The following is a 16,307-nucleotide window of genomic DNA, read 5'->3' as shown; positions in this document are numbered from 1 at the left end:
GCCAATAAAGCTTCTTAATTCAAATACATCCCAAATTGCACCAAGATCATGTGAAATCACAAATTTATCACATTTCAAATTCTAACAAATCATGGACTCTTATCTCTCTAGTCTATAAATTAAAATCCTTACAATCTATAGAGACATCTGTGTAGATATCGTTCTCTACACTGTTCTTAATCTTGTATCTCATTTTTTATCTTTTACATGTTTTGAGTGCTTTCAGCATCTCCTACACATCTTACCCTTTAAGCATTTAAAGGTGTTTTAGAGCCAGGCCAAGAGAGCAGGTACACCACCCTAGAGGTTTACAAATTTTATTGGACCCGAAAGGGAGTATCTAAGGGGGGGGTGAACACAAAATTAAACAGCTATTTTGTAATTAAAGTTATAACGTTGACTAAGTAACAGCTTTGTACTGAATATCTTTCCCACACAAAAGAGGAGTCAAGTCCTCTTCTGATACAGCCTTCTATAAATTTTTGCACCTTCAAACTCTGCATAGATCTCCCTCTCGGTCCTTATTCCCATCGGATTACCCAATAGCCAGCCCTCCTCGTCACAGGGGATGCTGCTGTCGACTCTGTCGATGTGTTGTAGGAGCTCATGCTCATCACAGAGCCCATCAAACTTATTTCTCATGTCTACTGCCACATCCAGCACGTCCGATTGTATAAATACCTGTGCAAAACAGTCACGTATGCGTAAAGAGATGGCGGGATGGCTACCTTCCATCATTGTTTTGTGCATCAATCATCTAGGAGATTAATGAATTAGTATCATCGCTCCAATGATTAATGCCAATGTCACGGTGCAAGAATGTTGCATTTAGATGAACATAACGCGTTTTCCTGTTTCCTTCAAATTGTCAACATAACGCGCACTTCCGTGCTATGGCCTCGTTTTGTTTTACATGTTTACTTACACCCCCGACCCACAGAAGACAGAAGAAAGAGGCAAAAGGAAACGTAAAAGAAAATAAAAACAAAGAAGAGCAAGGAAGGTGGAAAAGGAGCAAAAGGATAGCATAGAGTTTCAGCCATTATCACAACAATAGGGGACTGAACCCGGTTATATTATATGAACTGAGGGTAATTTCTGATGCCGTCTCTACAAAAATGACCCTTGCTGGAAGGTTTCGCATTAAGGATGCAAGATGTATATCTGTGGTGGGGTATGAAGAATCAAATATTCATTTATGTTCCTATGTCCAATGTAAAAGGCATCACCAATTGCAGTTTCAAATTTTCATACAGAAGAATCTATAGGCTTTTGATCTGCACCAGAATGGGTAAGTGTTCTACTTAGTCCTCGTGTTCTCAGATTAATTATAATTCTGAATACTACCAAATTCGTTCGTCTGCTGCTGTACTGATGGAAAGAAATTGGAGAGAGGAACAGAAGTATATTTGAGCCTTCAAGAACTGATGCTTCTGTGATCTTAAAGGAAATCAAACAACACTGGTATTTTTGCAATTTGCCAGACAAATGGGATCCTCTTATGCCTGAATGGGTTGAGATAATAGTTGATTGGTAATGTGAAAATGGTTGGCGGTGATAGTGCTAAAGATCATAAAGCCAATATATATTAGGACAAATGTGGATTCTTGTCTGGCTTTGTTGCCGCTACTACTAGAGTGGCAGTTTGTTTTCTTCTGATTCTGAGAGGGCCTAAACAATAATTTTTTTAGCATGCTCTAGACAATGTTAAGCCATGTCCGAATTCTGAGAAGGATGTCCATTGGCCATTATTTGTGATAATGTGTCAGTTATATAGATTAAAAGGAAAGGATATTGCATACTTTTCCAGTTAATAAGGTTCTAATCAGATACCTGATAATCAAACAAATAATTTGTTCCAGGATCTAGAAAGAAGCATTTAGGCAACTTGCATAAGGTAGCTGTAAATGAATATATCAATGTTCCTGCAAGATAATTAATATTTCGAGCACATACCTGTCCCCCTGGACTTAAGTTATCTATAATAGACTTGACCAAAGGCTCCTGCAAGACCCTTCGTTTATGATGCCTTTTCTTGAAATGAGGGTCTGGACACTATAAATAAGCATGAACCAACAAACATCAAATTTAGACAACAGGAATATAGCCTAACCATCAAAGAAAATTCAGGATTCTTCTCAGACGAGACCCAAAAAAAGAAAATTTCACGTAGAAAGGTTGAAAATAAGAAGGATGCTCACCAGTATGGACACCAACATCAAGGGTCCAGGATACATGGTTACAAGTTGTTTGAAAGAAACCGTGGCATTCGCAAACATGAAATATCTGTATCAAACTATACATCACTATATAACCAATAAAACTCACCTTTTTGTTTTTCATTCTTTTTAGAATTCAATTATATAACCAAGTTTTGGATCTTGAAACCTTACATATTACTCAATGCCAGCTCTTTTGCCCAGTGCTCGGCACGCTTAACCAACTGCACAAGGAAAAGGATAAGCAATTATGCATGAACCCAAAACAGAAAGAATTCTAAAGAAAGACTTAAGGTAACCTGAGGAACATGTTGTCACATTCCAGGGGTCTCTAAGGGTGTGACACATGTTGCCATACCTTTTGCCGTATATCCAATCCCAAATAATTCATGGAATGTGGGTTTCTTTTTGCAAGCCACATGAGAAACCTGCCACTACCTGGGTTCTTTATGCCATCAGAGTGAATTCAAGAAACAAAGTAATAATATTGTCCATGTTACAAATTTAACCTCACCTAAGAACAATGATGATTAACAATAATTTGAGCAGAAATTAAATGCATATCATTACATTTAATACGTTAGATGTCGACAGTATATTCCTCAGCAACAACACACGATAACCATACATTTGGACCTGCATGTAAAGGCATCCTCAATGCGCGAGGCTTCCCATTTTTGCAGGGGTTAGGGAAAGTCGTATTTGTATGCAGCCTTATTGTTGCTTTGCGCAAAGAGGTTGTTTCCACAAACCCATGAACTTTTAGTCACAAAAGAACAGCCTTACATGTTTTCATATGGACTATATTTCAAACTTTAACATATTGCTGAGCGAATGCATGTTATCTCTCACACTATGTCCTCCCCCTCAAAGATTTTACCGCTGTATTATATTATTAAGCACATATATAAGTAACAGCAAGAGTGATCCAAATCCAATTCAAAACCAACCTACATTAACAGGACTACATCTGAGTACTCCAGAAGTTCTTCTCCCTTCCAATGTTTATTCTTGTTTCTGCTACCACTGTACAGGCTTAAAGTGTATGCTACTCCTTTCATAAAACCAGCACTTCACATAACAGTTCGGGTAAGGATGAAACTGCAGAAGCCAGCTTCGATAATCCAACGTTAATGAGGAAACTGATCCAGAAGCTCTAGCCAAATAGGCAAAGGATTTGAAAGTCCAAACTGAGTAATTTGTTAACCATTTGGGGGACAGGAAGGTCAAAATTTGGGAGCCATTCATACCAATCCTAATCTTTTCCACACACAGCCAGTTCAAATTCAGTAGGTTGGCAGACCATTCAGCTTAGTGAGTGAGTGCTTTACTCAAAATTGGTGCAGCCTACAGCTTGATCTCACTCTTATGTGCTTCAGTGGGATTTATAGAACCCAAAGCAAGCAGTTACCAAGGAGAGGATCACAATGGTGTTGCTTAAAACTTGTAAAAGTATTGTTTTGATTGAATAAGAACATTCAGAAAAAGAAAAAATAAAGGAGCATGATCAATTAACTTGTGATCTTGATATTGGCCCTGTTTGTTGCAACTTCTAGTTTCTAGTTTCAAAAAAGTTGGGATGTAATGTTTGTTTTAGTTTATAGAATTCTAACTTATAGCTTCTACTAGTTTTTAGAAAGGGTAGAAACTGGCTTTTTCAAAGCTGGGGTACCCCAACTTTTACAACTTTTGCTTAAATAATTACATTTTTATGACAATTTTGCCCTTATTTTTAACAAAGAATTACTCTCTTGTCTACGCAATCATGGGTTTTTCTTTTCCACCCCCATTTCCATTTTCAAATCTCTTCCTCTCTCTCGTCATCTTCCTCTCTCTCTATACTTTAATTAATTTTTTTATAACACTTGAAACTTATACATATACACTAATTAATTTTTAAATTATCATTCTATAACTACTAAGGGTATTATGGACAACAACAACATATCCAGCCTTTATGCCACTAAGGGTATTATGGACAATTATATAAAAATAAGTTATTTTACAGTTTATGGTATCAAACACCACAACTACTTAACTACAACTTCTAAGAAGCTGCAGCAAACAGGTTCACAACTTATTCTAAGTTTTAGAAGCTATAATCTAAGAAGCTATAAGCTATAATTTCTTTAATTAAGCTGCAACAAACAGGGCCATTGTATATTCAGATTATCTGATCATAGAAAATTTGAGTAATTTCATTGTAGATTGCATTTTAAAATAGTGGTAGGTGGTTAATCATGCTGATTCACTTGATCAACAACCAACACAAAAACTCAATCATACAAGTAGAGTATAAATTTCAGATCAATATAGCTGAAAGAACAATCAATATCTTCCCAAACCAAAAAAAAAAAAATCACCTGTGAAACTAATTACCATGTTCCATTTCTTCCAATCCCCAAAATATTTCATGCAAATTAGACAAAGGTTCATAATTGCTTCACCTTGCTCAATTGAATCTCCAAAGTAGTGAAATTCCAAAAGAAACCACTTATTTCTTGAGAAAGGCTCCATGCAGTCTATACTTTTGAAGCAATTAAAATATTGGTTTTTAAGGGCAAAGACTAAATTCTAAAGCAATGTGCCAATATGAAGTTAGAATCAGCACCTCATAATGTCAAGTTTTGTTCTGTAAGAAACATTCACAATCACTTTTATAAGAACTTAACCAAAAAGGCCAAACTGGCTTCTCCACCACTGTAGCCTTTGAGACAAGAAATAATTGATTTGTTGTACAATGCATCCTGAAACCCAGCTACAAACTCTTACATTAGTTCTGGTCACTTAGCATATGTTGAAATGAGGAAGGGAGGATCTCTCCAAAAGAAAAATATGTTTCTTAAATCCATTATAGTACGTAGACACCTTTCAAGTGATGAGATCTTGAAATGACAAAGATTTAAGGTCCCACTAAAGAATAACTCAAATAGTTCAAGGCAACCCCAAGGACAAATCAAATACATGTGATCTCCAGAGATCAATGTCAATCCAGGACATTTTCCTCCATAAAAAAGTCATGGGATAAGAACACCTACAAAAAAGAATGAGGAAAAATCATGGCCATCATACATTCCTCAAATATGGAAATGGACTTCTTTCATCAACAAAGTGAAGATGCCAAACATAACACAATCTCTTGTGACTACAAATTTCAGTATTGATGCTTCATTCATGATGGTAAGAGAATAGATAATTCAAAACTTGGTTTTGGTCCAATATCTTCTGATCTCATTTATATTGTAGCTCCACCTTCCCTTGCCATTTTTTTTTCACATGACTACATACTTTTCCCATTTCCTTCAAATGCCAAATAAAAAGGGAGTACTTCAGGATCATTTTTATGCTTCATTAAAACATTCATCCAGTAGATGAACCTGCTCTAGACAACAAGAAACTAGAGGCTATCACACCTTTCCCCCCACCTCATGCACCCTCTCCTCAGTTCAACAATCATTTCACATTAACTCATTAAGGCCAACATCTGCTGCCTTTATTCAGATTTTGGATCACTTAAGTGCTAATCTCAAAAACATAACTATCAATGCGATCTGCTGCAAAAGCTATTAAGCTAAAGAACCTGTCTGCTTCCATGCCATTTACCACAACCAACAAACAGCCTAGCACATAATGGCAGAATGATATTATGGAAGACTAATTCTTCAAGCTAAAATCTTGAAAAGGAACCTTGCACCATGGCTTTTCACTTGAAATAATAGAAACTTTCTCAATACCTAGTGGTAGATCAGCAATTAATGCACTAGGATCATTGCCTGCTAACTAATTGATATAAGTCTCCACTTTTTTCCTGTCATTTCTTACGCCCAAGGTATGCAACTTACTAAATAAACAGCAGTTTCAGTTTTTGCTCCTTTACTGCTTAGTGTACCTTACTCCCTCCTTTATGAATGTGTCTTCTATCATTACTCTTATTATCTTATATCTTTGAACAACAGGCCCAGGGACATGACCTCCAATCCAAAGGTGCATATTCTTTTAAACTTAACTTTATGTTTTGACATTGAAATATAAAAAGCTGAAATTTGTTTGTTATTCATGATAACTGCCTACTAACAAACTCTTCCAACATCAATGGTTTGAAAAGAAATAGACATTGCAGAAAAGAAATTGCCACTCACTGTCTTTCATTAAAAATAAACATATATTCCACTTCAATAATTAGCACAAAGACCAAAACACCAAAAAGGCATACAAGTAAAACTAGCATTTTCACTTCACTGGTTATCAAGTGCACTGAAACCACAATATGGTAAATCAAGTGCAAACTAGCATAGCCTTCAAGGAAATACTGGATCCAAAAGACTAAAAGGCAAGGGAAGTGAACAAATAGCTTTCATAGAAAAGCACTGTAAACAATTAGGATTCCTGCAGTGCAACATGCAACAATACAAAAAATGGACTCGTTGAGTTATTTGAGTTACCCTTTTATCAACCATCAGAGGAAAATCATCAGGATTGAACTATGTTGAATGAATTAAAACAGTTCACACAAATTTGGACGCAACTGCAAGTTTTCTTGACCAGTTGAACCATTTCATCACATATAAAACATATCATAAACATAAGAATTCAACTCATAAAATCTATACATGACAATGAAAGAATATAGACAGAAACAGGAAATACAAGTTTCCTCATTACCACTCCCTATGTCCACCATAAGTGGCAATGTTGAGTCCTTGTATACTTTATTCCAGTCTGGCACCTGTGCTGGCGCCTGGCCACCAATTAAGAAAACACACAGATGAGTGAGAAAAAAGCTCATTATTAAGATTTGAGACATTATGTTTATAGTAACAAAAATGCCAATGACGGGGGAGAGAGAGATTATTACAGAGAATGAAGCACTCAGAGGGTTGACATGCTGCCTGATTCGTACATGACCTAAGTCCTGCAAAAAGCACACCTTGACCACTTGGTTCCACATTTTAAATATATGGGACTGAAACCACAAAGAATGAGCAAATTTTATTAAGATGACCATATCGATTATTTATTTCTAAATACATTCCCATCATAAAATTCCTTTTTTTTTTTTTGGCTAGGTATGTATAGGAGTTATTCCTTTTCTTCACTATATCAAGTAAAATTACCAATACTGAACATTAATGTAACAATTTTGCATAATTGCTACAGGCATGTAACTAAGGAACAAGACACGTTCACCATTTGGATCCATAATTGTGCAAATCACAAACCAAACTTGCTATAAAGAATGGATTTAAATGTATCAAAACAACACTGGCTACCCAATTGCACAATGGATTAAACCGAATTCCTTATAAACAACGAGCAAAGTTACCAAGACAACCATGATAGCCCAATTGCATTACCTATTAAACCAAAATCTTTATATGGAATAAGCAAATCCATCAACACAACAAGGACTGCTCAATTTGACAACCCGTTATTCTACTTCTATCTCCTCGCTATGTAATGAAATCACCAAATCAAATAGAACTTACATACATCAACCCACGCATTTATACAGATGTACACCCACCTATATAAAGTACGCTTCTTGATAAACATGTATGCATGAACCGAAAACTTTTTGGGTCTGTTTTCTCTCACTTTCATCCTTGTTTTTCTAGGAAAATGAGAACATGAAAAAAAGAAAAGAAAAAAAAACATCAAGAAATACAAATGAAACATGCCTTAAAACGGATTTGTAAGCCTAGACTTTTACCTCGGAATTTTTACCGGAGAGATTGAGGTCGGCATACTCCAAGGCGACGAGATCTTGGCTAGTGAGCAGTCGGCCCTGTTTGGCAACAGAAACAGCTGCTCCGCCACAGCAAAAGCGGTGAAGAACTTGAGCCGTGGGTACTGACCGAAACGGATCAAGTTTTCGTATGGGTTTCTGTAAGCGAAAGGACAGTATACAGTACAAGGCCTCACTGGTTCTGGGCATAGCGCATCGAAGGCTCGCCATTTACGCCAATACATACACACACACACACATATATATATAGACACAGACGACAGATACTGATTCTCGGTCGCTCGTTGAATTTGCTCGAAAGGTACGCTGAGTGCACGAGCGGCGGGACCGCGCAAGGGGGTAATTTCAAAAAATTCTGAAAATATTTAGGTAGCTTTTAGGGTTTATCAAGATGGGTAAGATTGAATTATATTATGATAAGATTGAAATATTTTTTAAATTAATATATAAAATAATTAATATAAAATTATGAAATATCTTAATAATTTTTAAATTATTTATTAAATTTTTTAAAATATATTAGATGATATATGCATTATTTTTTTTTATCTAGAAGAAAAATATAAATATATTTAAAAAATATTAAATAAGAAATTATGTTATTTTTTTTAAATAATATATAAGTTTAATAAATAATAAAAATACAGAATACTTTTTATAACTTATTTTTTTAATTTATATCTTAATTAATAAATATTACCTTAAAATGAAGCATTTTATCGAAATACAAAATTTAAAGGAAGAAAATGTTTAACTACATTTGTGATTTGTGAATAATCTTTACTATTGAGGGGTTATTTTTCCAAGAAGAACAAATTGACTCCAATTTAGTAAGTTAACATAGTGAGGAGACTAAATTTTTTTGGCCAATTACTAAATATAAATACAAGATTTCTTTTGATTAATACATATTATTATTGATAGGGGTCAAAAATCATTTTTTATTTATTTATTTAAAATGTCTAAGTTTCGTCTGACTAATCTTCAAACACGGACGATATTCCCCCCTTATGCACCGCATGAATAAATCTGATACAAACACGTTTTATACACACTCAAGACATTCGACGTAATTCATACGAGACTTACTTTCCAATTTTATTATTATCTTCCAATTAAATGTTGCCTTCCAGCAACAAACTTGTCTTCCAAATTGTTGCACTGATTTGAACCCCAATACTCTACGTCAAAATTCAAGTATTTTACCACTACACTATACCCATCATTATTGCTTTTTGCAAAAGATAAGGAGTCACTAAATCTAAAGCACCTCTTCCTCGTCAAATTTATTTGAGCTAATGTGTAAAGTCCCTTTTTTTGGGCGCGTTATAACTTGGGACAATAAATTTTTTGTTTTCAAACTTAAAACTAAACCACATCATACCTTGAATCCATCCCAGAATTCCCATTTATTTTTTCTCGAAAGAGAATCACTATACACATCAAATATGGAAGCAATGATAGAAACCTGATATCTTAATATTGATCATAAATCAATTCTTACATTATCGTACATCAACATAACTTAATACACAGCATAAGTTCTCAATATTAACCCTACATCATCATTCCTTAAAACGTTCAGATTTCAAAGTAACAGAACTTGAATACATGGGCTACATAACGTACATTTAATTTCTTATGCACTCTACTAAGTGTCATTTCATGCCTCATTTATCCTTGTATTTGCTACAATCTCCATCTGGAACGTTTGAATATTCTAGGGGCAAATCCAAAGTTAGATGATGAATCATCTAAGTAAGGGTATATAATGCTTTATCATGTGTATATGTAATGTCTTACTCATCGTAGGTGTCAACTGCACCCCTCATGCTACCTACCATTCTTACGGCCACCTCTTTCGAAGCTGGGGTGTCTGGGAGCACATTTGGTGAGGTAGCGGTGCCAATTCGTACTCCCTACGGCCTCAATGCATGTGATCAATGATATCATCGTGTACATATGCATTTCATAGCATGTCATGTATGCAGTTTATGTGATTGGTGCATACCAGGATATGTCAATATGATGTAAGCATTCCCGAATATCAGAGTTTGAAATATAAATCACCTACAACCAAACATTTTCCATAAACTAAATCTAGTTGGGAAGTATCACTTACCTTTTCAAGCAAATCGGGTCACTTTGATATTCGTGCCCTATCTCGAAATTCATGCATCGCCTCAATTTGCTTGTCAACCTCAAAATTTGCACAAGTCACCTCAACTTTAAGCTTCAAAGCATCTTAATTACCATATTTGTTTAAATAAACATTATAACCTATTTTCCCATAATTTCTTGCATTTTCTTTAATTTTCTCTCTATTTCTTCCTATTTTTTCTCAATAAATGCAAACTAAATATTTCTAAAATATTTTCTCAAATATTTCACTACGACAATTCATAAAATAATATTATTGAATTTATGAAAATTTCTAAGAAATTTTACTTACCTTAATTTAGCATCTCTAACTTCCTCAATACAGGTGTCATGATCTTGAAACACGTGCCCGAACCATTTTTTGTATCCAAAATCTCCAGAATATTAATAAATATCCAAACCCCATTTTTTGAGATTTTTTCGAGAATTTTTCCTATTTTTCTTCTTTTTCTTTCTTTTCTTTTATTTTCTTTTTCTTTTCTTTCTCCACTTCATCTTCTTCCTCTAGCTCCTCTGCTCCCGTCTGCAACTCCCTCTTCTCTTTTCTTTTTCTTTCTTTTCTTTCTTTCTTTCTTTATTCTTCTCATCTTCTTATTCTTCCTTCCCTTCTTCTTCTTCCCCTATTTCTTCCTCTTTCTTCTTGCGCAAACAGCTCTTGCCATGCGCGTTGCCTGCAACTTGCGCATGGCTGCCCGCCACCGCCAGCTCCCGCTGCCTCTGCTGGCTACATCTCACCGCCGCACAACCCCCGTTGCTCATGGTCGCGCTGCACTAGCTCGCCCACCGCCCTACTCTGCTCGGCCGCTTGTTGCCGTGGCTGCCATGACCTCGTTGGTTGCTGCTCAGCTGCCATGGCCGCGGCTTGCGGCCATGGTGGTTGTGCCTGATGTGGCTAGCTTCCTCACTCTCTAGATCTCTCTATCGGCCTCGCCTTCTCTCCCTCGATCTTGCCCTATCTTTCCATCTACTATAAGTTCTCAGCCAAGCTCAACTCCTGCCTTCCTCACTTTTCCTTGCTACTATTTATAAGCTCCTAGCTGCTCCCTCACTGCCATGCCCCATCGCGTCTGACAAACTCAACTTGCTACCATGGATTTGCAGAGGCATGGAATTTGTGCAAATCGCGGATACAAAAGCATGGCTGATTTATAGGGCATGGGGATGGATTTACAGGGCGCCTGCTACGTATATACATGTATATAATTATATAGACTAAAAGCATATCCATGCCCCTCAACTTTGCATGTTTAACCACTTGTGTCCCTAAACTCAAGAAAGAACCTATTAGATCCCTCCTCTTTTAATTTGGGACTAATTAAACACCTTAAATTTTGTGTGCCACACACGCGTTATTTTTTTGCAAAATTAATAAAATATTGTCAAATGAGATATAATAAAATCAATGAAATATTGCCACGTGTCGTGCAACTAAACCCATTTATCTCTCTACCCTGTCGGCACCTTGTAGCTGCCGTCGCCGACACTCCATCATTGTTCGCCGCAGACGCCATCAAAACCTCCATCATCGTTTGGCGGTAGTGCAGCCGCCGCCGCCTCCTCCATTGTCGTTCTCATCTGCTGCGCCTTTCTTCTCCTTTTTCTTCTACATATTTACAACAATTGCGTGGAGACAGACTGCAGAGTTCAAGGCAGCCATAGAACAAGAAGAGATTTTGGAGAAAATAGAGTCAGGAATACAGGAGAGGAATGCTGATCACTCATATGTCAATAATTTGCTTTTTTCGATTGCAGAGGCTCTTGGAATTTCAACTGAACCTTCAGCATTGAAGAAAGAATTTGAAGAATTCAAGAGAGAGGCAGAAAATGAAAAACTGAGGAAAGACCAAGCGGAAGCTATACAAATGGATCAAATTATTTCTTTGCTCGAAAGAGCAGATGCTACCTCTTCCCCAAATGAGAGAGAAGTCAGGTACATTGCCAAGCGAGATTCTTTGGGCAACCAGCCACTTGATCCTCTCCATTCATTTATTTGCCCAATGATCACTAAAGTTATGGTGTATCCCATTGAGATTTCTTCTGGGCACACATTTGAGAGAAGTGCCATAGAGAAATGGTTTGCTGATGGAAATTATTTGTGTCCCTTGACCATGGTAACTTTAGACACATCAATTTTGCGGCCTAACAAAACTTTACGACAATCAACATGGCAGCGAAGAGGGAACCAGACCGGCCATGGCAAGGAAGACCGATCGACTGATTGGTGGCGACGGCTGCACGAGGAAGACGACCGACTTCTATCATCGCCATCGCCGTCGACCCCACCTCCATTAGTCGCCGACGCCGCCATTATCCTCGCTGTCACTGCCTCTGGTCGTCTTCTTCAGCGAGATCTGGGCGACCCTTCGTCTTCTTCGGTTGTCGCAGCAGCCCCCTCTGCCAGTCACCGACGACTATCGCTTCCCCTCCCGCCGTCGGTGGATCTCGCATCGCAATCTTCTGGGCCTCATACTCGCCTGCCGTCTGTCCCTCGTCGCCGTCAATCGCTGCCCATCTAGCCCTTCGTCCGCCATTAACGAGCAAGCTGCCCAGATGAAGGAGAGGATAATTTTGTAAATTAAGAAATAGTATGAGGGCAAAATTGAGTTGGAGAGATCACTTTCATCTCTCACGCGCCTCAATTGTGTGTTATTCCACACGAATTGCTAATTAGATTATGAGAGAGCTGATCGGTCTAAAATTAGAAGCTGGGGGGGGAAATAGGTGCTCTTTGGAAAATTCTATTCAGCTCACTTTTTATTTTTCGTAGATATAATTAAAATAAATTTAATAATTACTTTTCATAGTTAGAATTATTACTTGTTACAGCCATTTATATTCTAAAATTGCCCTTATATATCCATACATCTCTATCGCGACTCGTCGTTGTTCTTTACAGCATTTGTTGCTTCTCTGCAACCTCCACTCGCCATCATCACTTCCCTACAGCCGCACTCGTAGCCATCGCTTTCCCTAAAGCCGCGTCTCTCTGCTGTGTGCTTGGTGAGGTAATTTTTACTTACATTTTTTAATTTTTTTGGTTGGAAGATTGAACTTAGAGGCTAGAAAGGAAGAGGTTGGATGGGCGAAGGTGGTGGCCGCCTAGGTTCGGAGATGGTGGCGGCAGTCTCCAAACCTTGGGTTTGATCGATCACTGCTATCGAAGGGAGGCAATCAAAGGCGCCGCCTCTGAAACCTGGGTTTCGGAGGCATGCGCTGCCTCCGAACCCTGGAGTTCGGAGGCGGCCAAGCCTCTGAACCCTAGGGTTTGGAGGCTTTAATTTTTTTATATTTTATTTTTTATACAAACATTTGAAAAACTTAATTTTTAATTAAATAGTGCTAATTAACATTTTTTTATACTTAATTTTTTATTTAAGCATTACACTAAAATAATTTAATTTTTAATACAAACAAATACATATTTTTTTACTTAATTTTTTTAATCTAATAATGGATTTTTCGAACCCGTGGGTTCGAAAAATCCGTAGTTCCCCAAAGTCTAGGGTTTGGGGAACATATCAATAATGGATTTTTTTATATTTTATATTTTATATAATTGTATTAACATATTTTTTATATAACATATTTTATATTAACATATTTTTTTATACTTAATTTTTTATTTAAGTATTGGATTCAAATAATTTAATTTTTAAAAAAATAAATATATAATTTTTTACTTAATTTTTTTTTTATCTAAGTATGATTTCCTGAACTTGTGGGTTCGAGAAATCCATAATTCCCCGAACTCATGGGTTCGGGGAACACATCTTTTATTTTTTTATATTTTATGAAATTATATTAACATATTTTTTTAATATAATATATTCTATATTAACATATTTTTTTATACTTAATTTTTTTTATATAAGTTTGGACTTAAATAATTTAATTTTTTAAAAAAATAAATACATATTTACTCATAGATATTGTTATAAATACAAACACAAATTGTGTGTTTACCTATACATGATATTCTTTTTCGGAATCGTTGTTTTATTCTTCCTCAAACTCTTTCCAATTATCCATTTTAGTGTAGTAATCCATGATGGATCATAAAATGGCTAAGTCGCTTGTATTTTAAGAGAAAATGGATTTAAGTGAAAATGAATTAGTATGGATGTGAATATGAAATAAGAGGGATGAGAAATTTGAAGAGAAAATAAATTTGCTTGTGATGTAATGTCAGGTGGGTGGTTGAGTTTGAGGAATAATAGAGATTCGCCGGTGGAATACAGTAGTATGTCAGTTGGGTGGTTGAGTATTGAAGATAAGGGTAAAATTAAATTTTTATTTAAGAATATTTTAGGAATATTAAAAAGTGGTTTCGAAGAATAAAGTTTTCGCTATGAATAGAATTTTTCGTGCTCTTTTAAGAGGCCAATTGGTTAAACAAGAAAAGGTGAGGGGGCTGAATATGTCTTTAGCCTAATTATATACTACATTAATATATATAAAAATTACATAATTAATTTAAAAAATTATACATTAAACCCCAAATTTTATCCCTATTACAATAGTGCAATTCCCTAATTGCAACTACGGCTTTAAACCTCAAATTAATTTGCATTACAATATTGAAAATTCACAATTAATAATCTAAATCTTAATTGAAAATGACGATTTCGCCCCAGTGTTCTCACCGGGCTATCGTTTAATCCCGAAACCACTGAAGGGTTGAATCTTACGCAAAATCGGAGCCCCCCTAAGGTTTCGTTAATTTTTCGAGAGCCTCCTACAAAGATTCGGTTTTGCAGCCTAAATGGTAGCTGCATTTTAGCTATACCGAAAATTGTTCCCGATTTGATTTCTTTCGATACCATAAATTTTATCTCGGAATACTCATCGAAACCATATTATTTTCCTTAGACAATTTCACTCCTAAGCATTCCCTACAGTCGATTTGATACTTATAACTGCTATCAAACAATTTTCCAGTATTCTATACTTATCAGAATTACGTGGTAACCTCATACAAACATGGGGTATTACATAATGTCACTCAAAAACTCATTCATTATTGCCTATTTCATCTTACCTCTTTGGTGTTGTCAAGGTGAGCAAGAGTTCGGATAAACTGAACTGAATCGATTAAATTTGTTAGTTTGATTCAATTTTTCACCAGTAACGATTTGGTTTAGTTATTTTTTCTCAAAATTTGTGGTTATTCAAGTTTGTTCGGTTATTAGGTTCAATTATTTCTCTAAATAATTTGGATTATTCAATTTGATTTTTTAGATATTAATAACTGAACCGGTGAACTGAAATAAGCTTTTTTTCAGTTTGGTCTAAGTTCTCTTGTCTATTTTTTTTCTAATTTTTATCGGTTTAGTTTTTTTTTTTTTTCCGATTATCTGTCTTATTTCATTTTTCGATTTTCAATTAGGTTTTGTTGATTTATTTCTATTTTTGATTTGATTAATGTGGTTCAAAATTTAATTAGTTCGATTTTAGTTATTTCGGTTAGTTTTGATGATTCAATTCAATTATATATATCTTGATTTGATTAGTGTCAGTTAGTAATTTTCAATCAATTCGATAACTATATCGACTGATTGCACACCCCTAAGCATCGTCTTCTTTTTTGTCACCGTTGGAGATGTTATAAGATGATAGTATTGACAAGGCGTTTTTTTTTTATATTTATATTTTTAGTTTTTCTTTTAACTATAGTGAAATTAGATTTAATTTTATTTTTAATTGTATTTAGCTGACGGTATTATTCACACAAAAGGTGTTTTGGAGATTTCATTTAAGTAAAGTGTAGAAATTGTTAACGTTTAACTAAAACTAAATCACAAGAAATATTTGAGTAAAAAATCCAAAGTAATTTATATTAAATAATATTATTTAAAGATTTTAAAGTCAAAAGTCATTTATACTAAATTAGGTTGCTAAAAAATATTAATGCATATACATGCAGTTGACAAACTTTGCAAGATAAGAATAATAAATGATAAAAATAATAATATATCAATCTTTTATCTTATTATATAAATATTAATTTCTTAGATAAAGTTTGTTAAAATCTTCAAAATAAGATTGTGTCAAAATAAAATTAAAATACTTTTCAAACCAAGATATAAAATGATCAACATAAGAATGAAAAATATTTTAAGATTTTTATCAAGTTATTTGTTAATTTTTTTAAAATACACTAAATAACATAAGCATATGAAAGA

The 16,307-nt window shown here is 35.2% G+C and overlaps 1 protein-coding gene across 2 annotated transcripts; it reads right to left on the bottom strand.

The window, feature by feature from the left end:
* Window positions 1-354: 354 nt before the first annotated feature.
* Window positions 355-8,319, bottom strand: LOC127801967 (uncharacterized). 2 transcript variants are annotated; one of them, XM_052337545.1, is made up of 8 exons: window positions 7,930-8,319; window positions 7,075-7,182; window positions 6,882-6,957; window positions 2,578-2,657; window positions 2,394-2,443; window positions 2,202-2,286; window positions 1,957-2,055; window positions 355-681 (listed from the first exon to the last, which is right to left on the bottom strand). In XM_052337545.1, the coding sequence occupies exons 1-8, from the start codon at window positions 8,173-8,175 to the stop codon at window positions 448-450; spliced, it is 978 nt and encodes a 325-aa protein (XP_052193505.1). In that variant the 5' UTR covers window positions 8,176-8,319; the 3' UTR covers window positions 355-447. The 2 variants fall into 2 exon arrangements, with proteins under 2 accessions (XP_052193505.1, XP_052193506.1); XM_052337546.1 differs by having other exon boundaries at window positions 7,075-7,131.
* Between the last annotated feature and the right edge of the window lie 7,988 nt (window positions 8,320-16,307).

This window comes from Diospyros lotus, chromosome 5 (assembly GCF_014633365.1).
Source record: "Diospyros lotus cultivar Yz01 chromosome 5, ASM1463336v1, whole genome shotgun sequence".
NCBI lineage: Eukaryota > Viridiplantae > Streptophyta > Magnoliopsida > Ericales > Ebenaceae > Diospyros > Diospyros lotus.
Note: the sequence above shows the minus strand (reverse complement) of the source record. Positions and strands in the feature narration are given on the sequence as shown.